This window comes from Pseudophryne corroboree, chromosome 3, assembly GCF_028390025.1.
Source record: "Pseudophryne corroboree isolate aPseCor3 chromosome 3, aPseCor3.hap2, whole genome shotgun sequence".
NCBI classification, from domain to species: domain Eukaryota; kingdom Metazoa; phylum Chordata; class Amphibia; order Anura; family Myobatrachidae; genus Pseudophryne; species Pseudophryne corroboree.
Genome location: NC_086446.1, coordinates 224,502,733 through 224,526,465, shown reverse-complemented (window position 1 = coordinate 224,526,465; position 23,733 = coordinate 224,502,733). Strand labels below are relative to the sequence as shown.

Here is a 23,733-nt window from a genome sequence, read left to right as displayed (position 1 = left end):
CCACTTCTTGCTTCAGATGATGGCAGGGCAGGTTCAGGCGTTTTTGGTGGTGCTCCAGTTTTCTGTACGTGGTGCCTGTACGCCGAAAGTGTCCCGCAATTCTTCTGGCCACCGACAGCATCTCTTGCACGCCCCTCTCGTTTTTAAAAAAATTCTGCACCACCAAATTCAAGGTATGTGCAAAACATGGGACGTGCTGGAATTTGCCCATATTTAATGCACACACAATATTGCTGGCGTTGTCCGATGCCACAAATCCACAGGAGAGTCCAATTGGGGTAAGCCATTCCGCGATGATCTTCCTCAGTTGCCGTAAGAGGTTTTCAGCTGTGTGCGTATTCTGGAAACCGGTGATACAAAGCGTAGCCTGCCTAGGAAAGAGTTGGCGTTTGCGAGATGCTGCTACTGGTGCCGCCGTTGCTGTTCTTGCGGCGGGAGTCCATACATCTACCCAGTGGGCTGTCACAGTCATATAGTCCTGACCCTGCCCTGCTCCACTTGTCCACATGTCCGTGGTTAAGTGGACATTGGGTACAGCTGCATTTTTTAGGACACTGGTGACTCTTTTTCTGAGGTCTGTGTACATTTTCGGTATCGCCTGCCTAGAGAAATGGAACCTAGATGGTATTTGGTACCGGGGACACAGTACCTCCAACAAGTCTCTAGTTGGCTCTGCAGTAATGATGGATACCGGAACCACGTTTCTCACCACCCAGGATGCCAAGGCCTCAGTTATCCGCTTTGCAGCAGGATGACTGCTGTGATATTTCATCTTCCTCGCAAAGGACTGTTGGACAGTCAATTGCTTGGTGGAAGTAGTAAAAGTGGTCTTACGAGTACGACTTCCCCTCTGGGATGACCATCGACTCCCAGCAGCAACAACAGCAGCGCCAGCAGCAGTAGGCGTTACACGCAAGGATGCATCGGAGGAATCCCAGGCAGGAGAGGACTCGTCAGAATTGCCAGTGACATGGCCTGCAGGACTATTGGCATTCCTGGGGAAGGAGGAAATTGACACCGAGGGAGTTGGTGGGGTGGTTTGCGTGAGCTTGGTTACAAGAGGAAGGGATTTACTGGTCAGTGGACTGCTTCCGCTGTCGCCCAAAGTTTTTGAACTTGTCACTGACTTATTATGAATGCGCTGCAGGTGACGTATAAGGGAGGATGTTCCGAGGTGGTTAACGTCCTTACCCCTACTTATTACAGCTTGACAAAGGCAACACACGGCTTGACAAATGTTGTCCGCATTTCTGGTGAAATACTTCCACACCGAAGAGCTGATTTTTTTGGTATTTTCACCAGGCATGTCACCGGCCCTATTCCTCCCACGGACAACAGGTGTCTCCCCGGGTGCCTGACTTAAACAAACCACCTCACCATCAGAATCCTCCTTGTCAATTTCCTCCCCAGCGCCAGCAACACCCATATCCTCCTCATCCTGGTGTACTTCAACACTGACATCTTCAATCTGACTATCAGGAACTGGACTGCGGGTGCTCCTTCCAGCACTTGCAGGGGGCGTGCAAATGGTGGAAGGCGCATGCTCTTCACGTCCAGTGTTGGGAAGGTCAGGCATCGCAACCGACACAATTGGACTCTCCTTGTGGATTTGGGATTTGGAAGAACGCACAGTTCTTTGCGGTGCTTTTGCCAGCTTGAGTCTTTTCAGTTTTCTAGCGAGAGGCTGAGTGCTTCCATCCTCATGTGAAGCTGAACCACTAGCCATGAACATAGGCCAGGGCCTCAGCCGTTCCTTGCCACTCCGTGTGGTAAATGGCATATTGGCAAGTTTACGCTTCTCCTCCGACAATTTTATTTTAGATTTTGGAGTCCTTTTTTTACTGATATTTGGTGTTTTGGATTTGACATGCTCTGTACTATGACATTGGGCATCGGCCTTGGCAGACGACGTTGCTGGCATTTCATCGTCTCGGCCATGACTAGTGGCAGCAGCTTCAGCACGAGGTGGAAGTGGATCTTGATCTTTCCCTAATTTTGGAACCTCAACATTTTTGTTCTCCATATTTTAATAGGCACAACTAAAAGACACAGAGGTAGCTACAGCCGTGGACTACCGTACTGTGTCTGCTGCTAATATAGACTGGATGATAATGAGATGAAATCAATATATATATATATATATATATATAATATCACACTAGTACTGCAGCCGGACAGGTATATAATATATATTTATTATGTAATGACTGATGACGGACCTGCTGGACACTGTCAGCTCAGCAGCACCGCAGACTGCTACAGTAAGCTACTATAGTAGTATGTATCAAGAAGAAAGAAAAAAAAAAACCACGGGTAGGTGGTATACAATTATGGATGGACCAGCGACTGCCGACACAGAGGTAGCTACAGCCGTGGACTACTGTACTGTGTCTGCTGCTAATATAGACTGGATGATAATGAGATGAAATCAATATATATATATATATAATATCACTAGTACTGCAGCCGGACAGGTATATAATATATATTTATTATGTAATGACTGATGACGGACCTGCTGGACACTGTCAGCTCAGCAGCACCGCAGACTGCTACAGTAAGCTACTATAGTAGTATGTATCAAGAAGAAAGAAAAAAAAAAAACACGGGTAGGTGGTATACAATTATGGATGGACCAGCGACTGCCGACACAGAGGTAGCTACAGCCGTGGACTACTGTACTGTGTCTGCTGCTAATATAGACTGGATGATAATGAGATGAAATCAATATATATATATATATATATATATATATATATATAATATCACACTAGTACTGCAGCCGGACAGGTATATAATATATATTTATTATGTACTAATGACTGATGACGGACCTGCTGGACACTGTCAGCTCAGCAGCACCGCAGACTGCTACAGTAAGCTACTATAGTAGTATGTATCAAGAAGAAAGAAAAAAAAAAAACACGGGTAGGTGGTATACAATTATGGATGGACCAGCGACTGCCGACACAGAGGTAGCTACAGCCGTGGACTACTGTACTGTGTCTGCTGCTAATATAGACTGGATGATAATGAGATGAAATCAATATATATATATATAATATCACTAGTACTGCAGCCGGACAGGTATATAATATATATTTATTATGTAATGACTGATGACGGACCTGCTGGACACTGTCAGCTCAGCAGCACCGCAGACTGCTACAGTAAGCTACTATAGTAGTATGTATCAAGAAGAAAGAAAGGAAAAAAAAACACGGGTAGGTGGTATACAATTATGGATGGACCAGCGACTGCCGACACAGAGGTAGCTACAGCCGTGGACTACTGTACTGTGTCTGCTGCTAATATAGACTGGATGATAATGAGATGAAATCAATATATATATATATATATATATATATATATAATATCACTAGTACTGCAGCCGGACAGGTATATAATATATATTTATTATGTAATGACTGATGACGGACCTGCTGGACACTGTCAGCTCAGCAGCACCGCAGACTGCTACAGTAAGCTACTATAGTAGTATGTATCAAGAAGAAAGAAAAAAACCACGGGTAGGTGGTATACAATATTATATATATATTATATACAATTATATATATATATATTATATATATTAAACTGGTGGTGATTATTATAAACTGGTGGTCAGGTCACTGGTCACACTATCAGCAACTTGCAAGTAGTACTCCTAAGCAGACAATCACAATATATATTATACTGGTGGTCAGTGTGGTCACAATGGCAGTGTGGCACTCTGGCAGCAAAAGTGTGCACTGTACGTTATATGTACTCCTGAGTCCTGCTCTCAGACTCTAACTGCTCCCCACTGTCAGTGTCTCCCCCACAAGTCAGATATACATTATACAGTCACACTATCTATCTATCACTTCAGCAAGTAGTAGTACTCCTCCTAAAGTACTCCTCCTAATGCTCCCCAAAATTACTACTGTGTCTCTCTCTACTCTAGTCTCACTCTCTATAAACGGAGAGGACGCCAGCCACGTCCTCTCCCTATCAATCTCAATGCACGTGTGAAAATGGCGGCGACGCGCGGCTCCTTATATAGAATCCGAGTCTCGCGATAGAATCCGAGCCTCGCGAGAATCCGACAGCGGGATGATGACGTTCGGGCGCGCTCGGGTTAACCGAGCAAGGCGGGAAGATCCGAGTCGATCGGACCCGTGTAAAAAAACATGAAGTTCAGGCGGGTTCGGATTCCGAGGAACCGAACCCGCTCATCTCTAGTAAAAATACCCAATAACTAACCCGTTTTCGTAGTCGCCGCAACAAAAACACATGGGTCTGGGAACTTCTTCCAGATACTGTTTGTTTTCGCGTGAAAACGAGTCAATTTTTTGGGCAAAAAAAGGGGCTTCAAATGAATTGCCTGATAAAACCATTGGGCAAAAAATCTCGCTAAATCCCATTTTTTTCCACCCCTGAAAATGTATCAGGCACAATTAAATTCCTCCTTAGTCTGAATCTGGTGATACCTAATCAGTTCTATAGAATTTTAGACTCCACCTGTAGCTTTAGAGCCTATTAGAACAACCAAAGTCACAGCACCCTTATCTTATTTCTTTTTTTTTTTGCGTGTGTAAACATTTTATATTTATATTCTACTTGTAGTACTATCGGTAACATACTGTATGTACATAGAATTCCAAAAATATGTCTATGTCTGACCATTTCATAATTTTTTTTAAGTTATCTTCCATTATACATACTAATGGGAATATTCAAATGTCCCCGCAAACTTCTCGCGCAAAAAAATGGGGTATTTTATCATGAATTTTGCCTGATGTTTTCGTGAAAAAATGGGGTTGGTTATGGGAGATTTTGTTTCGCCTGCCTCAGGCACTTGAAACAAAATCCCGGATGCCGACAGTCATCAGGGGCAATTGAATATCCCTGGGGGAAGGGGTCAATTAGTTGCTGTTAATTCCTGTGGCTAATTGAATATCCCCCTAAATTGTTAAAATGACATATTAATGACTAAAATTGTTACTTTTAAAGTTGTGCTTTATTTGCTGGGTCATTACAAAATACTTAAGGGCCCTACACACTTACCGATCCGCCGCCAAGCTGCCCGACGACGGATACGACCAACGGGCGACCCGGCGGCAGGTGACGGGGGGAGTGAAGTGTCTTCACTCCCCCTGTCACCCGGCTCCACAGCACTACATGCTAATATGGACAATCTCGCCCATATTTGCCTGCATGCATAAGAGATGGGGCACCAACGATTAATGAGCGCGGGGCCGCGCATCGTTAATCTTTGGTGCCTACACTCTGCACGATATGAACGAGTTCTCGTTCATTAATGAACAAGAACGTTCATATCGTGCATTTTATCTGCCAGAGTGTAGGGCCCATTAGAAAACAAATAATGTTTAGATTGAAGAGCAGATAGTTTTCTGGAAATGACAAGACAGTAAATAATATCATTAAGATATAGCACATTTCAGTTTTGTCAAATGAACCAAACACGAGGACTAAGACAAACGTAAGCTTACACAGGATAATATCTACATGTCTCCGTCCTTACAAAGAACACACCGCGGGAGAAACAGATTTATTTTTCTTTAACAACTACTTTTAAATTATAAAATTTACATTTGTTTTCTTAGCAATTTGTTTATTACTCACCTTTTAACCTAGGATCTCCCCCAAAAACACCACAACCCCAGCTGCCCGTTGCAACTGCAGACAGCATCTCTGGCTGGATTCCTTCACGGAAAAATCCACAGAAGGCCTAGTGGAAGTAATAAAAAATACAATTCTTATGAAGTTGATAGTGTATGGTCTATGGTGCTGTCAGAAAAGGACACAAAGTTATGCAGGTGCTTTCCATGCAGACATACTAAAAAAGTGTAGTACTAGGTGATATAGTGACATGGTAAAGGTGTGACTGTCCTACAGACAAGGGCGTAGCTACCATAGGTGCAGGGAGTGTAGCTGCTATGGGGCCTAGAGGTGAGAGGGGTCCACCTTCCCTGTTACAGTTACATGTGTTATATACAAGGGCGTAGCTACCATAGGTGCGAGGAGTGTAGCTGCTATGGGGCCCAGTGCTGAGAGGTGCAACCTTCCCTGTTACAGTTACACGTGTTATATACAAGGGCGTAGCTGCCATAGGTGCAGGGAGTGTAGCTGCTATGGGGCCCAGAGATGAGAGGGGCCCCACCTTCCCTGTTACAGTTACATGTGTTACATACAAGTGCGTAGCTACCACAGGTGCAGGGAGTGCAAATGCTATGGGGCACAGATAGGGGCGGATCCAGAAGAAAATGATAGGGGGGGCACCATGGAAGAGGCAAGTACATTTGCGTGCGGCTTCAGTGCATGTGAGGTGGTGCTTCTTATACAATGCCCACAGTTGTAGCGCTCATTATGCAATGTCCACTGTACTGGTAGTGCCCCTTATATAGACCCCATGGTAGTGGTGCCCCTTATGCAATGCCCATATTGCCCCCAGTAGTAATGTTGCCTGTAGTAATGCCCCCAGTCATTTAGTGCCCTAGTAGTTATGCCCCCAGTGGTAATGCCCCTGCAGTTATGACCCCAGTAGTTTACCCACGCCCCCTTTAGTTTAGCCTCCCAGTGGTAATGCCCCCCGTAGTTTGCCTGCTTGTAGTTTAGCCACCAGTAGTAATGCCTCCCTGTAGTTTGCCCCATTGTAGTTTAGCCCCTGTAGTTATACCCCCCTTGTAGTTTAGCCCCCAGTAGTAATGCCCCCAGTAGTTTGGCCCCTGTAGTTATCCCCCAGTAGTTTGGCCCCTGTAGTTATGCCCCCAGTTGTTTGGCCCCCCTGTAGTTTAGCCCCCAAGTGGTAATGCCCCTGTAGTTAAGCTGCCAGTAGTAATGCCCCTGTAGTTACGCCGCCAGTAGTAATGCCCTCCTGTAGTATGCTCCCAGTAGTTAGCCCCTTTGTAGTTGGCCCCCAGTAATAATGTCCCCCAGTAGTTTGCCCCCAGTAGATGCCCCCCAGTAATAATGTCCCCCAGTAGTTTGCCCCCAGTAGATGCCCCCCAATAATAATGTCCTCCAGTAGTTTGCCCCCAGTAGTAATACCCCCTAGGAGTTTGCCCCCAATAGATGACCCCCTGGAGTAATGCCCCCTTGTAGTTTGCCCCATTGTAGTTTAGCCCCTGTAGTTATGCCCCCCTTGTAGTTTAGCCCCCAGTAGTAATGCCCCCAGTATTTTGGCCCCTGTAGTTATCCCCCAGTAGTTTGGCCCCTGTAGGTATGTCCCCAGTAGTTTGGCCCCCCTGTAGTTTAGCCCCCAAGTAGTAATGCCCCTGTAGTTAAAGCTGCCAGTAGTAATGCCCCTGTAGTTACGCCGCCAGTAGTAATGCCCTCCTGTAGTATGCCCCCAGTAGTTAGCCCCTTTGTAGTTGGCCCCCAGTAATAATGTCCCCCAGTAGTTTGTCCCCAGTAGATGCCCCACCCCAGTAATAATGTCCCCCAGTAGTTTGCCCCCAGTAGTAATGCCCCCTAGGAGTTTGCCCCCAATAGATAACCCCCCAGTAGTAATGCCCCCAGTAGATGCCCCCCAGTAATAATGCCCCCAGTAGATGGCCTCCAGTAAAAATGGCCCCCAGTAGCAATGCCCCCAATAGTTGACCCCCCAGTAGTAATGCCCCCAGTAGATGCCCCCCAGTAATAATGCCCCCAGTAGTTTGCCCCCAGTAGTAATGCCCCTTGTTGATGCCCCCCAGTAGTAATGTCCCCCCATAGTTTGCCCCCAGTAGATGCCCCCACTGCACTAAGGAAGAAAAAACCATCATACTTACCGAGCTCCGTTCCCGCTTCCAGACGGTTGTGTCTATGTTGCCTTCGTGCTGTCATACCGCCGCGCTTACCCATACGGGTGCGCTGGGTCTCCTGGCGGCCGTCCCCGCTGGTGGTCTCCGTGTCTCCGATTGCGCTGGTGTCCACGGAGGATGTGTGGGCGGGTGACGTCATCGGCGCTCCCTGCCAATCAGACAGAGGCGGGAAGTTCAAATTCAGACGCCGGGCAGAGCTCTGGCGCCTGAGTATCATCTCTTTCTTAGAAGAGTAAACTCCAGTGCTCCAGTATTCTAAAGTGTCTCCTACCTCTGCTGCACGGACTTCTGTGCTCCCAGCTTCCTGTGCTCCAGCATTCAGTGTGCTCCTCTGCTGCACGGACTTCTGTGCTCCCAGCATCCGTGTGTTTCTGCAACATTAGTCACGTGTGCTTCTGCAACGCTCACAAGCATCAGTCACCGTGTACTTCTGCAACGCTCACAAGCAGCAGTCACTGTGTGCTTCTGCAACGCTCACAAGCATCAGTCACTGTGTGCTTCTGCAACGCTCACAAGCATTAGTCACAGTGTGCTTCTGCAATGCTCACAAGCATCAGTCACCGTGTGCTTCTGCAATGCTCACAAGCATTAGTCACCGTGTGCTTCAGCAACGTTCTCAATCATCGGTCACCGTGTGTTTCAGCATCACTCACAAATCCTCTAAATCACTGTGCTGTCAGCATCGCCCTTAAAATTCCTGTCTCTGGGTTTATCAGCCGCAACCTCAGTGTTCCTCAGTATCACTCACAGTAATCACCAGCACCGTTCTCAAGTCCTTGTCTTTCAGGTGGATTCCAGTATCCGTCACGAATCTTGCCTGCGGCAAAATCCTGCATGAAGAAAACCTACATCCGGCCATCTCTACTTCGGCCCAGCTGTTATTTCCCCTTCCCGGTTACCGGAAGAACCCCCGAGTTCACAACACCCTCAACCCAGGTCAGTGATAGTATACTCAGGCCCCATGGACCCGGGGGATCGGAACACAGAGTCAAGCGCCATCCAAAGTTTGGCTTCCCGAGTTCAGAGTCAGGAGGCGACAAAGGGCCAGGTGATGCAGTATCTCCAGGAATTGTCCGGTCGATTGGATCAAATTCAAGCATCATTAGCTTCAGTAATTCCGGTTTCAGTTCCCGTAACCGCTCCAGTTGCCGTTTCCAGTAATGTCCAACCTTCGGCCAGTACCAGGTCACGCCTTCAGCTTCCTACTCCTTCCCGCTATAATGGGAATCCAAAGAATTGCTGTGGTTTTTTAAACCAGTGCGAGGTGCACTTCGAGCTTCTCTCACATAATTTCCCTACGGATCGGTCTAAGGTGGCGTATGTTATTTCCCTGCTCAAAGGGTCAGCGTTGGATTGGGTGTCTCCGTTATGGGAACGATCTGATCCCGTGGTTTCCAACTACACCAACTTCATCACGTCCTTTCGAAGAATCTTCGATGAGCCCGGCAGGATGACCACTGCTTCTTCCGACTTGCTTCGTGTCCGTCAGAGCTCCCGCTCCGTGGGTCAGTATGTGGTTCATTTCCAGACCATTGCCTCTGAACTTCGCTGGAATAATGACGTCCTGAGGGCTGCCTTCTGGAACGGTCTCTCCGACCGGCTGAAAGATGAGTTGGTCACTGGGGATCTGCCGGATCCATTAGAAGAGTTGATCTCCCTCTGCGTCAAGGTGGATCTTCGGATGCAGGAGCGTGGAGGAGAACGTAGTCGTTCAGATCGTTCCTGGTTCCGGCTTCCTCCTCCTAGGCCAGCGGCTGTACCCAGTCCGGACGAACCCATGCAAATTAACCGGTCCCGACTGTCTCCGGAGGGACGACAGCGTCATCGTGAGGGTAAACTTTGCCTTTACTGTGGAGCCGCAGATCATTTCATCAAGTTTTGTAAATCCCGTCCGGGAAACGGGCAGGCCTAGCTTGTTCTGGAGGAGTCAAGTTAGGAGTGACGTCCAAATCTTCTCCGACTTTGGATTGCTTACTTTCCGTATCTTTGATCTCCAAGTCAGTTGCCAAATCTTTTAATGCCCTATTGGACTCTGGGGCTGCTGGGAATTTCGTTTCTTTCTCTTGTGCCCAAAGTCTGGATTTAAAGTTGCAGTCTATCAAACGGCCTATTTCATTGACTGCTATCAATGGTACCAGAATATCCAATATCATTACATATCGCACAGAGCCCGTTAGGCTGCAGGTCGGAGCTCTACATCAAGAACATCTGGAGTTCCTAGTGATTCCGGAGATGCCTCACAACCTTGTCCTCGGGTTGCCTTGGCTCAAAACTCATAACCCCCACGTCGACTGGAAGTCTTCACAAATTCTGTCTTGGAGTTCATTCTGTCTCACTAATTGCCTTACTCCCGTTTGTCCGCTCCGTGCATCTTCTAGGTCGGACGAGGAGCTCATTCCAGAGGCTTATCGGGAGTTCACGGAGGTGTTCTCTGAGCAGGCGGCTGATCAGTTACCACCCCATAGACCTTGGGACTGCCCCATTGACCTCATCCCAGGGAAGATGCCGCCTCGGGGTCGCACTTACCCCCTGTCTCTACCTGAGACCCAAGCTATGTCGGACTATATTAAATCTAATCTTCTTAAGGGATTCATTCGCCCCTCTATCTCTCCGGCTGGAGCAGGTTTCTTTTTCGTGAAGGAGGAGGACGGAGGGTTAAGACCATGTATCGATTATCGTGGCCTAAACGATATCACCATCAAAAATAAATATCCCTTGCTGCTAATCACGGAGCTATTTGATAGGGTGCGTGGAGCCCACGTTTTTTCAAAGCTCGACTTGAGAGGAGCCTATAATCTTATACGTATCCGACAAGGGGACGAATGGAAGACCGCCTTCAATACCCGAGATGGACATTACGAATATCTGGTAATGCCGTTTGGCCTTAGCAATGCTCCTGCCGTTTTCCAGGGATTCGTTAATGAAATCTTCCGAGACATGTTATACCAAAGTGTAGTGGTGTATTTAGACGACATTCTGATCTTTTCCAAAAATCTTGCAGAACATAGGACACAGGTCAAAGAGGTACTTCTCCGACTACGAAAGAATCATCTCTACGGCAAGATTTACAAATGCACTTTTGAGGTATCGTCAATTCCGTTCCTCGGCTATGTTATCATATGGAGCTTCGCATGGATCCGGAGAAACTCACTGCCATTCGTGATTGGACTCAGCCTCTCTCTTTGAAAGCAGTACAAAGGTTCTTGGGCTTTGCAAACTACTACAGGAAATTCATTAGGGGTTTTTCCACCATTGTTGCACCCATTACCGCATTGACCAAAAAGGGTTCCAACCCGAGTTTGTGGTCTTCCGAAGCCGTGGAAGCTTTCACCCGGTTGAAATCAGCTTTTGTGTCAGCTCCGGTACTCCAACAACCAAATTTCGAAGAACCGTTCTTCCTGGAGGTCGATGCTTCCTCAGTCGGAGTCGGAGCCATTCTTTCCCAGTATTCTTCGGACAAGAAATTGCATCCATGTGGTCTCCATTCTCGTAAGTTCTCGCCTGCTGAGCAAAACTACACTATTGGAGATCAGGAACTGTTGGCAATAAAATCCACCTTGGAAGAATGGAGATACTTGTTAGAAGGTGCCAAACATCTGATTACTATTTACACTGATCACAAGAACTTGTTGTACATCAAGACCGCACAATGCTTGAATCCCCGGCAGGCCAGATGGGCACTCTTCTTTACTCGATTCTCTTTTGTTATTAAGTACCGGGCCGGGACTTTCAATACAAAAGCTGACGCTCTGTCTCGTTCCCTAACTGCCTCAGATGAAGAGAATTCCTTTGAAAGAAGTTTAATTCTCAGTCCAATCTCCATTTCCGCTGCTTCCACTTCTCTAGATCCTTCTCCTGGAAGAATGTCAGTACCAGTTAAATTCCGACCAAGAATACTACAGTGGGCCCATATCTCCAAGTTCTCCGGTCATCCGGGGGTCCAAGAAATGTTAGAATTCCTGCGAAGGTCTTACTGGTGGAATACCATGAGGAGGGATATACAGGATTATGTTAGTTCTTGTCCTCAATGCACACAGCACAAAACTCCTCGTCTGCCTCCTGCCGGATTGCTTCGTCCTCTGTCCATTCCAAGGAAACCCTGGACCCATATTTCTATGGACTTCATTACCGAGTTGCCCCACTCCAAAGGTTACAATACCATCTGGGTGATTGTCGACCGTTTTTTCGAAGATGGCACACTTCGTTCCGTTGACAGGTCTACCGACAGCTCCCAAACTGGCTCTGCTATTTATCCGGGAGCACTTTCGGTTACATGGCTTACCTCTGGAGGTGGTCTCAGATCGAGGGGTACAGTTCACTGCCAGGTTTTGGAGAGCTCTCTGTTTTGCCTTACGAATTAAACTCAAATTCTCGTCTGGCTATCATCCTCAAACAAATGGGCAAACCGAACGAGTCAACCAGGATTTGGAGACTTTTCTCCGCGTTTATCTCTCTCCTTCACAGGACGACTGGGTGGAACTGTTACCCTGGGCAGAGTTTGCCCATAACCATTTGTTTCATTCCTCCACTGGCGAATCTCCGTTCTTCATCAATTACGGGTTCCATCCACGGGTTCCAGAATTACCAATCCTTCCGTCAGAGGAGGTTCCGGCTGTAACTTCAACTTTACAACACTTCAGTCAAATTTGGAGTAGGGTTCATGCTAACCTCAAGAAAATCTCCGTCCGATACAAATTATTTGCGGACAAGAAACGGCGGGCCGCTCCTCAATACAAGGTATAGCTCTCCACCCGCAACCTCTGTCTAAAAGTACCCACTATGAAATTTGCTCCAAGGTTCATCGGTCCTTACCCTGTTTTACAAGTCCTGAATCCTGTGGTCTGCAAATTGGGTTTGCCTCCTCACTTTCGTATACCAAATTCTTTCCATGTCTCTCTCCTTCGTCCTCTCATCCTAAATCGTTTCCATTCAGAGCCTTCTAGTCCAACCTCAGTAGAGACTGAAACTGGAACAGAATTTGAGATCAAAACAATTCTGGACTCTCATTACTATCACAAAAATCTACAATATTTGGTGGAATGGAAGGGTTATGGACCTGAAGAAAGTAGTTGGATAAAGGCTTCTGAGGTCACTGCTCCCCGACTAATTCGGATCTTTCATTCTAGACACCCAACAAAACCAGGAAAGTGTCCAGAGGCCACTCCTAGAGGAGGGGGTACTGTCATACCGTCGCGGCCGCCGCGCTTACCCCTCCGGGTGCGCTAGGTTTCCTGGCAGCCGTCCCCGCTGGTGGTCTCCGGGTCTCGGAGCTCCGATGGCGCTGGTCCCGGCGGACGTTCGGGGGGGCGGGCGCCGCGGGTACGCCCAGCGTCCACGGAGGATGTGTGGGCGGGTGACGTCATCGGCGCTCCCCGCCAATCAGACAGAGGCGGGAAGTTCAAATTCAGACGCCGGGCAGAGCTCCGGCGCCTGAGTATCATCTCTTTCTTAGAAGAGTAAACTCCAGTGCTCCAGTATTCTAAAGTGTCTCCTACCTCTGCTGCACGGACTTCTGTGCTCCCAGCTTCCTGTGCTCCAGCATTCAGTGTGCTCCTCTGCTGCACGGACTTCTGTGCTCCCAGCATCCGTGTGTTTCTGCAACGCTCACAAGCATCAGTCACTGTGTGCTTCTGCAACGCTCACAAGCAGCAGTCACCGTGTGCCTCTGCAACGCTCACAGGCATCAGTCACCGTGTGCTTCTGCAACGCTCACAGGCATTAGTCACCGTGTGCTTCTGCAACGCTCACAAGCATCAGTCACCATGTGCTTCTGCAACGCTCACAAGCATTAGTCACCGTGTGCTTCAGCAATGTTCTCAATCATCGGTCACCGTGTGCTTCAGCATCACTCACGAATCCTCTAAATCACTGTGCTGTGAGCATCGCCCTTAAAATTCCTGTCTCTGGGTTTATCAGCCGCAACCTCAGTGTTCCTCAGCATCACTCACAGTAATCACCAGCACCGTTCTCAAGTCCTTGTCTTTCAGGTGGATTCCAGTATCCGTCACGAATCCTGCAAAATCCTGCATGAAGAAAACCTACATCCGGCCATCTCTACTTCGGCCCAGCTGTGGTTCCCCTTCCCGGTCACCGGAAGAACCCCCGAGTTCACACCACCCTCAACCCAGGTCAGTGATACGTGCAAAGGACCTGGACGTGACAAAACGAGAGGGCTTGAGAGAACTTCCGCCCTTACAGCTCCTAAATGTTTTCTTTGTTCTCCGATCGTTTGGGATATTTTTTTTTTCTATGCAGCAATGGACCCTCGCGGGCTCGCTTCGCTCACCATGCATCGGGCTCGGTGTCTCGCTTCGCTCGCCACACTTTTCTATTCCAAATAGATTGTGACATGGACCCAGGGGGTTATGGGAAAGGTCCTCTGCACGAAGATAATCTAGACGCTACAGCTTCCAGACCGCTGCTGTCCTCCTCTTGGCGTCCGCTCCTCAGAACTATGAGAGAAACGTCATGACTGACGTCTCTCCCATAGCGCACGCCGCACAGTGACAGCGCTGTCACTGTGCAGGGAGACGGGCGCCCGCTGGTAACACAATCTCAGTGGGCGCCGGTCATCTCCCTGTGCGGCGCTGGGAGGGGACGGGGGATGGAGGCAACAAATGACAGGGGAAGCACGGGCCTGAGTGCCCCCCTTCCCGGATCCGCCACTGGGCACAGAGCTAAGTGGGTCCACCTTGCCTGCAACAGTTACATGTGTACAAATTGGTGGTACATAGGGCTGGGCTGGCCCTGGATCAGCAACAGTTTCTCCTCTCCAGCATTCTCTCCCTGACAGCACAGCAGCAGCAGTCCTGTGTAGCCCCGCCCCTGCTGCCTGTGCCGAAGCCTAGCTACCTGCTGCTGCTCCGGCTCCCAGCAGCCGGCAGTGTGAAAGCCAGCCGGCTGGTTGTGAGGACCAGTCTATCAGTAAATCCGTCCACATCTTCTTTCTCTGTCCCCTGGACCAGCCTATCGGTAAATCCATCCACATCTTCTCTCTCTGCCCCCCACCCCCACCCCCTGGAATCCACCTATCAGTGCAGTGGAGGATAAGCGCTGCCTACAGCAGATAGCGCTGTAACACAGACAGGGTGGCCAATCAGGGTCACGGCGCACATTGCGCAATGCACACTTCGCACACATGTAGTTATGGCCCTGCCTCCAGCTACAAGCTACTGAGCTGACCCCACCTTGCACCACCTTCAGGCAGCCAGCTGCATGGACCTGGACACTGGCTACTATGGGCTAATGGGCTACACTGCTCCAGGGCATCCGAGACGAAAGCTTCATCATTAAGTATGAGGATGGCATTTTAGTGTGGGCTTTGGGAAGGATGCTCCCAACGTGGGTCAGACAGGGAAAAGTGGAGGAGTTAATAGTTCAAGAGCAACTCTAAGGCTGGGAAAAGAGAAAGATGAGTTTGTGCAGAAAAATATACATAAAAACTAGAGTGTAGGTCCAGCAGGTGTCACTCCTGTGTGTGTAGAAGGGGGAAGGGGGGTATACTGTGGAACCCAAAGTCACCCCTGTGTGTGTAGAAGGGGGGGAATGCTGTGTAGCCCCAATTCACCCCTGTTTGTGTAGGAGCGTGAGAGACGATGCTGTGTAGGCTCCAGGAAGCCTTGTGTGTGTATCATACCTACATGTGTAGGAGCTGGGGGGTATGGGGAAGATGCTGTGTAGCTTTCAGTCACCCATGAGTGGCGTGTCATGACCATTTTGGGTGTGTGTTGCTGCTTGTGGTGTATAGTATGCAGACAAAAAGGGTCTGACGCCTCAGGGTGGGCCCGGCCTATTTTGTCAGTTCCTTCCCCACACTTTCTGATGGAAACCCTGCTGAGATCTCCTGGTCAGACCTGAAATATAGTTACTGTTAGAGTAGCTACTACTATGTCAATTAAGCTGTCATATGCAGCTTAATTTCTTTTCAGGACTACTTTCTGGATGACTGATGTGCTGTTATTAAAGGCATGCGAGATCTCCAAATTTATCTTAACCAAAGCAATAGCTGGAAAATGGAAATGTACTTCTCAGGCGGAGTTGCTGACTGATTAGAAGCCGCGCTCTACATTTTACATGAACATCAATGTTTCCACACTGCACACAGCACAGCTAGAAGACTGATTAAAATGTGTCTTACAACACGGACATAAGAGTGGTTGCCTAGGAATGCCTTGGGGACAGCAAATGTATATTTCAAGCCTTCAAGTTATTTAAATAATAATTAAGGACCAGTGCACAAGAAAACAGAGTTTACAGAGGTTAGGAAAGAATACATGGAGGTGTAAGGTTTGTTTTATTAGAACAAGTTGGGAACAGGCATATTCCTCTCTCACTGAGACAAGGAAACGGGAAAAACCTGTGTTACGTGCTGGTATGAATGGGTCAACCTACTGTAGGTTATCTCACCCAGATCCATGACTGTGCTTATGACCTACGATTTTCCCAGGTCTGACCTGGCCAGGCTGCGATATGAATTTCAGGAAAAACAAATAAATATAGCACGTAAGTTAACTCTCGACTCTACAGCTGTATAGAGCCTTTAGCTATGCTTACATGTTTGATATCACTATTAAACTTGCAAATCTAGTTTGCAAACACATTTGCATACAAAGAGCAAAATATTATTGTGTCACGACAACATCATCACCAATAGGTCCACAGGGGCTTTAGAAAAACAATTTGAGCAACAGTCCTCAGTGGATTCAGTGTTTACATGTTTATGTAATTTATTATATTTTTTACTATTTTTATGAGTGTTTTTTAAAGATATTTTTATGGTATTTTTGTACATAGTGATTTTTATTGATCCACTGTTTTATAAATCTATGTATTTATTTATTTTTTCTGGGAAATCCAGGTTCATTCTTCAAGAAAATGGCTGCTCCATTAGTTAAAGTATTGCAATCTTTCCCAAAGTGGCTGCCATGGTGCTGAAGGACCTTTTCATAAGTACAGCAAGGGAGTTGCTACACTCACTATTGTCTATACTTGGAACCTCTAAACCGGTAGTGCATTACTGGAAGTGATGTGGCAGTGTAACACAAATCGTGGAATGCGACTACCGGTCCCATCAGGGAGTACAGCAGATGCAGGAGAATGGCTTCCTGAGTGAGTTGCATGTTGAATACACGTGTGAAGGCACATTAAATGTAGTGAATGGATTCTAGGTATTGAACTTTATATGTATAAGGAGTCTATGGGATCTTTAGAGGTTAGGTACACCGAGCTTGGTATAGATTACCGGTGGGCGGGATGCCGGCTGTCAAAATTCCGACAGCGGCATCCTGCCCGCCAGAATGCCGTCAGGGGGGCGTGCACTAAGAGTCCCCTTGCGGGCTCAGTGGCTTGCTGTGCTCACTACAGGATTTATTCGTCTCTATGGATGTCGTGGACACCCAGGAGTGGGAACAGCCCTGTTGCGACGGGATTCCGTCTGGCAGCCTTATCGGCTGTTATTCTTGCAGCATATTTTCCAACTGCATGGCCTCGCACAAGCTATTGTTTTGGACCATGGATCTGAATTTGAGGCGGTCTTTTGAAGATCTTTTTGTGCAGCTCTCAAGGTTGCTATTAGTCTATCTTCAGGGTATCACCCGCAATCCAATGGGAAGATCAAGCGGATAAACCAATCACTGGATTAATACCTCCGGTGTTATGTCTCCAAATATCACAACAACTGGATGGAATATCTGCCTTTGGCCGAGTTTGTGTACAACAATGCCTGCCGCTCTGCTACATCAGTCTCTCCATTCTTCTGTGTTACCGGGATCCATCCGAGGGCTGATTTCTTTCAGCCACTACAACAGGCTTCGAGATCCTTGCCTCCCATTGTTAGACTTTGGGGTATCTGGAAGGGAGTTCATCAGTCTCTCCTGAAGGCATCTAATCATGCCTATGTTTTTGCTGACCAACGACGAAGACCATGTGACTTCAAGGTGGGCCAGTTGGTTTGGTTGTCCACAAAATGCATCAAACACCATCAACCATTGCAGAAACTGGACCCCAGCTACATTGGTCCTTTCAGAATAATAAAGCAGGTTAATGCAGTGGCATTGCATTTGTATTTACCAACTTCATTTAAGATTAACAGTACTTTCCACTGTTCCCTGCTTATGCCAGTCATGCTCTCTAACCGATATCGGGTCCATGCTCCTAGAATGCCAGCTCCAGTGTTGATACATGGTCATCAAGAATACGAAGTGGATAAGAATGTAGACTCCAAAGTGATGAGAGGTCAGCTTCAGTTCCTGGTACACTAGAAGGGATATGGTTTGGAGGAGAAGTTGTAGGTCCCAGAGAGGTTTGTTCATACTCCCAGTCTCAAAAGAGCATTTTTTTAGCAGTTCCTTATTAAGCCAGGTGCTAGTCTTTTGCAGTTTCTAATCCTGACTGTTGATAGGCAGTAGGGAAGCTGTCAGTATTGTGGATTCATTCAGCTGCAGTAATCAAGCTCTCATTATGCATGAAGCTCCGCTGCAATTACTCTGCAATCAAGGAAGCTGGCTTGCATTGGTTCCTCTTCCTATAAGTAGTAGTCAGTTCCTACATTCCCTGCTGATGATAGTCTGTTCTTAGTGTTCAGTCTGTTTGGTTCAGTCCTGCTCCCGATCTCCTGTCTCATCAGAGCATTTACCTGTGCCAGTTTATCTATGTTCCTGGTCGAGTGCCTACAGTCTGCTGTGATTATGTTACCAGCCATGTTTCCAATTTACAGCTCAGCCATGTTTCCAGCCTGTGGCTCAGCTGCGTTACCAGCTTGCAGCCCAGCCACGTTATCAGCCTGCGGCCTACCTCGTTACCAGCCTGCAGCCCAGCCACGTTTCCAGCCAGTGTCCCAGCCATGTTAACGGCCTGCGGCCAAGCTGTGTTGCTAATCATCTGTACCTCAGCCTAGAGTTCAGCTGCACCACCTAAAACCAGCCGCCATTCCTTCCTGCTGCTCAGCTGTGCACAAGTCAGCAGTTCCCATTTATCCCTGTGACTTTCTAGAGCAGCCCTTACCGAAGCAAATTTCCATTGCTACCTGTGGTCCATTTGCACTCCAGTGTGCAATCATATCTGCAGAATTACCATAGAATAACTGCTGGCAACAAGGAACCGTCCTGCCTGTTGTCCACCTGCTGGCGTATCAGTCCTCGCCAAGCCTATCACTGGGAATTCTGATTCTGCCTTCGCTTAGATCAAGATTGCCAGAACAGGTACGTCCAAACTACGTACCAACTGCGACCTTCAAGTGTTGGTAAGATAAGCCCACTCTGTGCTGAGAAGTAAAACCTGGTGGCAGCATAAGTGGCGGTGTGCACATTCAGTTACTAAGGGAACAACGGGTTGATGTTATAGGCAGAAGATCTCAGTTAGTGACTCTAAGGGTTTATCTTGCAATTGCATCACACTGTAGTATCAAAACAATAGTGTGGGGTGACACTTTATCATTGGGGACATTTGGGCTACTTAGTACAGTAGGTGCATTGATCTTTTCCATAATTTTTAGATTATTGTGTCACTAATTACTTATATGTGGGGAGATGTACAATAGATGAAAAAATAAAAAAAGGACGAATTACAGTCTCTATATACACAGTCATACTGATATTATTAATATATCGTAAATCATTGCTGCGTGGTGTAAAGGTATACACTCTAATTCTAATGCCTTGTAAAATGTCAGTAACACACAGTAAGCTTAGAAATTAGCAAGCATCTCAACACTTTGGGGTAAATTTACTAAGATGGGAGTTCTATGTAAGATTGGATGTTGCCCATAGCAACCAGATTCTACTTTTCATTTATCTAGCACCTTCTAGAAGATAATTCCTGGAATCTGAGTGGTTGCTATGGGCAACATCCCATCTTAACTAGAACTCCCATCTTAGTAAATTTACCCCTTTGATTGCAGAATAATGAATGATATTCATTAAGGGGTCCTGACGATACTTAAAAAATAGGATTGTTGTTATATATAACAAAAAAGAAAAAGACAATAGGGGCCCATTTATCAACAAGTTTTAGCTATTCAAAACTCATTGCGTATGAAAATGGTGCTCCAGTCAATCAGCTCCTTTCTGTCATGTGCTTGAGAAATGACAATTGGGAGCTGAATGGCTGGAGTACCATTTATCATGTGCATAGAGTTTTAAATAGCTAAAACTCGTTGATAAATGGGCCCCATAGTTCTTCCTGAAATAGTATTTAAAATTCCAATAGAAAACAAGTGAATTTAATTATAAAAAAAAATTTCAAATAAGGAAGATTGCTTAAAAAAACAAAAATATTACATACAGGGACCCACACAGAGTTGAATCCAAGTTTGAATGCCCAGCAGATCATGCAGTACTTCCAATGCGCATGCTCTGGAACTGAGTGTACACAAATAAGGGAATGTAGTCTCACACGCATTTCAGCTGCATCTCTACTTACATTAGAGTAAGTGGGCCTGGGATGTAACAGGCATTTTCATGTAGTGTACAACCAGAGGGAACATAAAAACACCCGTTTATGTAATCAAGGCCCCAGAGTATGATTTTGATCATGTAATACAGGCATTTTGCTGTTCCCTTCTCAGATGTGAGCTCGGTAATATTCCTCAGGAATGATACATTTTGCACACTGTTAGAAGCAACATATAATACTATAGAGACAGGTGCACTGGAAATATGACTTTTCCTAGAGGGTGATGGCTATGACAGAGCAGGGAGAAATGTGGTGTTTTGATTTTACTCCCCCCCCCCCCCCCCCAAAAAAAAAAAAAAAAGGACTTTAGTGACATTGAGTATTGTCACGGGGCTTGGATTTTGAATATCCGGAGTTGTGGCTTGGGTTTCGGTGTCGGTAGCTTTCCACAGGATAAACCGGGCAGGCTGGATAAAAGTCTTTTTCATAGGACTTCTGAGAGGATTATGCTGGAGCTGAGAACTGAGGATTCAGTCAGTGAAGTGAAGAAGCCTGGAATTCTAGGAACTTGCAGAGAAACTGGAACAGAATGCTGTAGATTCAAGGCTGTGGAGCGCAGATTGACACACACACACACACACACACACACACACACACACACACACACACACTACTGTGTGAGAGACGTTGCACTGGCGATTTCTTACCCAGAAATCACCAGATTTATACCTGCAGACTGTTTCCCATTGGTTTTGCAAACCTTGCAGGTGACTGAGTGTTTTAGATTAGCTGATCCTTCCAAGGCGGCGACGCCCATCCCATACCTCTGCAGCTGGAAGCTGCACAAACGTTTGCTGCTGCCTCTGAGACCTCTCCTCCCAGATATGCCTGCAAGTCGTGCCCCTCGCCAGCAGCCGCACCCCCACCGGAGGGACCGCGCCAGAGCATCCGGACAGGTAAGTACCGCTGGTCCCGGAACCCGATCCGCCGGACTGTGACAAGTATTTACCGTGAATAAAGTCTATTTTTCAAACGTTGGGGCATATGTAATAGGGTATAGGGTATTTACAAGACATGGTTTTGTTTTGTAAAAGATTGGTGCTTTAAAAAAGCATTCAGGATCGACCGGCATCCCGCACCTCTGGCAATCTCGGACCCTATGACATATGCCCCAATGTGTTTAAATTTCCTATAAAAAAAATCTCCAGTGTTTAGAATAAGTTTACACTAAAAATATTAAAAAATAATAAATAATAAAAAAATAATAAAATGTCTTGCCTTGTTCAGCTCCCTTTTTATCATGTCTGGGGTAAATTGGTCAATATATTTTTGGAAGTGGAAAGCGTCAATTGCAACAATTTCCGTACTTCGTCTCTGCCACTTGTCTCTGTGTAGAGAAGAGGAGTAAAAAATTACGTAGACCACAGATTAAACAAAAGTTCTGTGAGTAACAAACATTAACCTCTACAGTCATACATTTTTCAGTTCAGTCTGAATAAAATAAACCACTTATTAACGTAAACATAATATTTTTTTTTCTTCTTCCTGGGTACAGCTTTGAAGAAGATTACTGTATATGTAGAGACATTATTCTGCACAAAAATAACCACACAAATCAATTACAAAGTGCCTTCAGTTGCTGTATTTCATCAACAATGCTCACATGGAATTGCCAACCAGTAACTTTTTATCTGATACAAAGGACTAGGGGGTCTATTTACTAAGCCTTGGGTGGAGATAAAGTGGACGGAGACAAAGTGCCAGCCAATCAGCTCCTAACCGTCATATCACAGGCTGGGTTTGAAAAATGTCAGGCGCTGATTGGCTGGTGCTTTATCTCCGTCCACTTTATCTCCATCCAAGGTTTAGTAAATAGTCCCCTAGATTTGCTGAAGTTATTTAAATCTCATTGACAAGTTTCTCCAGCGTAAAAGAAAGTGCTACACGTACCGTGCAGTTTCATCTCTATGAGGACGATCCCATCTGTAGCTTTCAGCGTAGCCTTTATACTCACTATACTGCTCTGCACCTACACATAGATAACCAGAACATAAAATGTCACACCTTTGTAATAAATCATAGAAAAAAAAATTGAACATTTCCAACATTAAAAAAAAAATGATCTTCCCGAGTGACCCTTAATTTGTAACCGTTCAATAACAAACCCTTTTTCTACTTGCCTGATTAAAGACTATTGAGTTTACATATGTACACGGTGTCAGGCTGCACTAATAGTATCACTGAGTATAGTTTGGGAGAGAGAAGATCTCTGTAAGCAAATGAATTCAGTTATTGAGTTTTAAGTAGCATAAGTCACTATTTTTTAGTTTTGTATTGGCACAAAAAGAGCTGCAGATCAAATTTGTGGGGGGGGGGGGGGGAAGTAAAACACACACCGTAATAGGTGTCAAGACCAGACCTTGGTGAGCTGGTCAAAAATATCAATAAAATGCCTTAGTAATGGGCTTTCTCACAGGGGTATTTTTGCTACGCAACTCAGCCAAACCATGATAACTTGTAAATATCAACATTAGTATTTTTAATCTTCGCATAAGGAGGATGAAATGTGTGATGATCTGATAGAATGAATGTAACAAATCCCACAACGTGATGTCAGAAGAAAGCTACTTTATGTACATACAGTGTGAGGTCAACGTTCCAACTTCCTTAGATGCAGGAATAGACACAAGGCAGCCTAATGATTCCTAACCAATGGGGTAATTCAGATCTGATCATAGATGTGCTATATTTAGTACATCTATGATCAGTTACTCTGACATGTGGGGGGACGCCCAGCACAGGGCTAGTCCGCCCCGCATGTCAGGCCCTTTCCCCCCCACACACACAAGGGTGCAAAAGCATTGCATAGCGGCGATGCTTTTGCACCTGCTGAGTAGCTCTCTGTCAGCGCAGCTGCCGCAGCCTGGCCCCGCAACGGTCTGGACTCGCCTGCGTTGTTTGGACCGTGCCCCGCCAATGGCATTCTAATGCCGTTGGCACGCACCCTCCCGCCACGCGACCGCCTCTACCTGTCAGGCAGAGGCGATAGCAGCCCTGAGATGCTGTTAGCATCTCACTGGGCCTCCCAGGGTGTGCGTGCACTCCACAAAGGGCTTCAAACTGCGATCACAGCGATCCAGTCTAAATTACCCCCCCCCCCCCCCCCAATTCAAAATTCCTGCTTTATTTAAATAGTCTCTGTACTGCTGTACTAGCATTATTGTGCAGTTATCAGTAAGAAGCAAACAGAAAAAGCAAAGTGGAAAAAAATAACAGGCACAACAATTCTAGGATTCAGCTGCCTCTGACAATGCAACCCTAGACAAGTAAAGCACAAAGTCTAGATAGTAGCAATAGCCCTTTAAACATTTTTATTAAGCTGGGTAGTTATTTTTTTTTTACTAAATCACATCACAGCAGAATTACTGGCGTATTGCATTGTAACGGGGCCTGCAGCACTTAATGGGCCTTCTGCCTTCTACCCAGTACTAATAACGGGTCTGAATAATTCATAGTATGCCGTCCAATGCAGGCT

The 23,733-nt window shown here is 46.5% G+C and overlaps 1 protein-coding gene across 3 annotated transcripts in view; it reads right to left on the bottom strand.

The window, feature by feature from the left end:
• The window catches only part of LOC135055150 (poly(ADP-ribose) glycohydrolase-like), a 300,584-nt gene that overhangs the window by 43,355 nt on the left and 233,496 nt on the right, over positions 1-23,733 (bottom strand). For all 3 annotated transcript variants that reach the window (XM_063958851.1, XM_063958852.1, XM_063958853.1), the window contains exons 12-14: positions 22,149-22,227; positions 21,477-21,585; positions 5,629-5,734 (exon numbers count right to left, since the gene is read on the bottom strand). In XM_063958851.1, the coding sequence (XP_063814921.1) occupies positions 5,629-5,734; positions 21,477-21,585; positions 22,149-22,227 (294 nt within the window). The remainder of the gene's footprint in view (positions 1-5,628; positions 5,735-21,476; positions 21,586-22,148; positions 22,228-23,733) is intronic.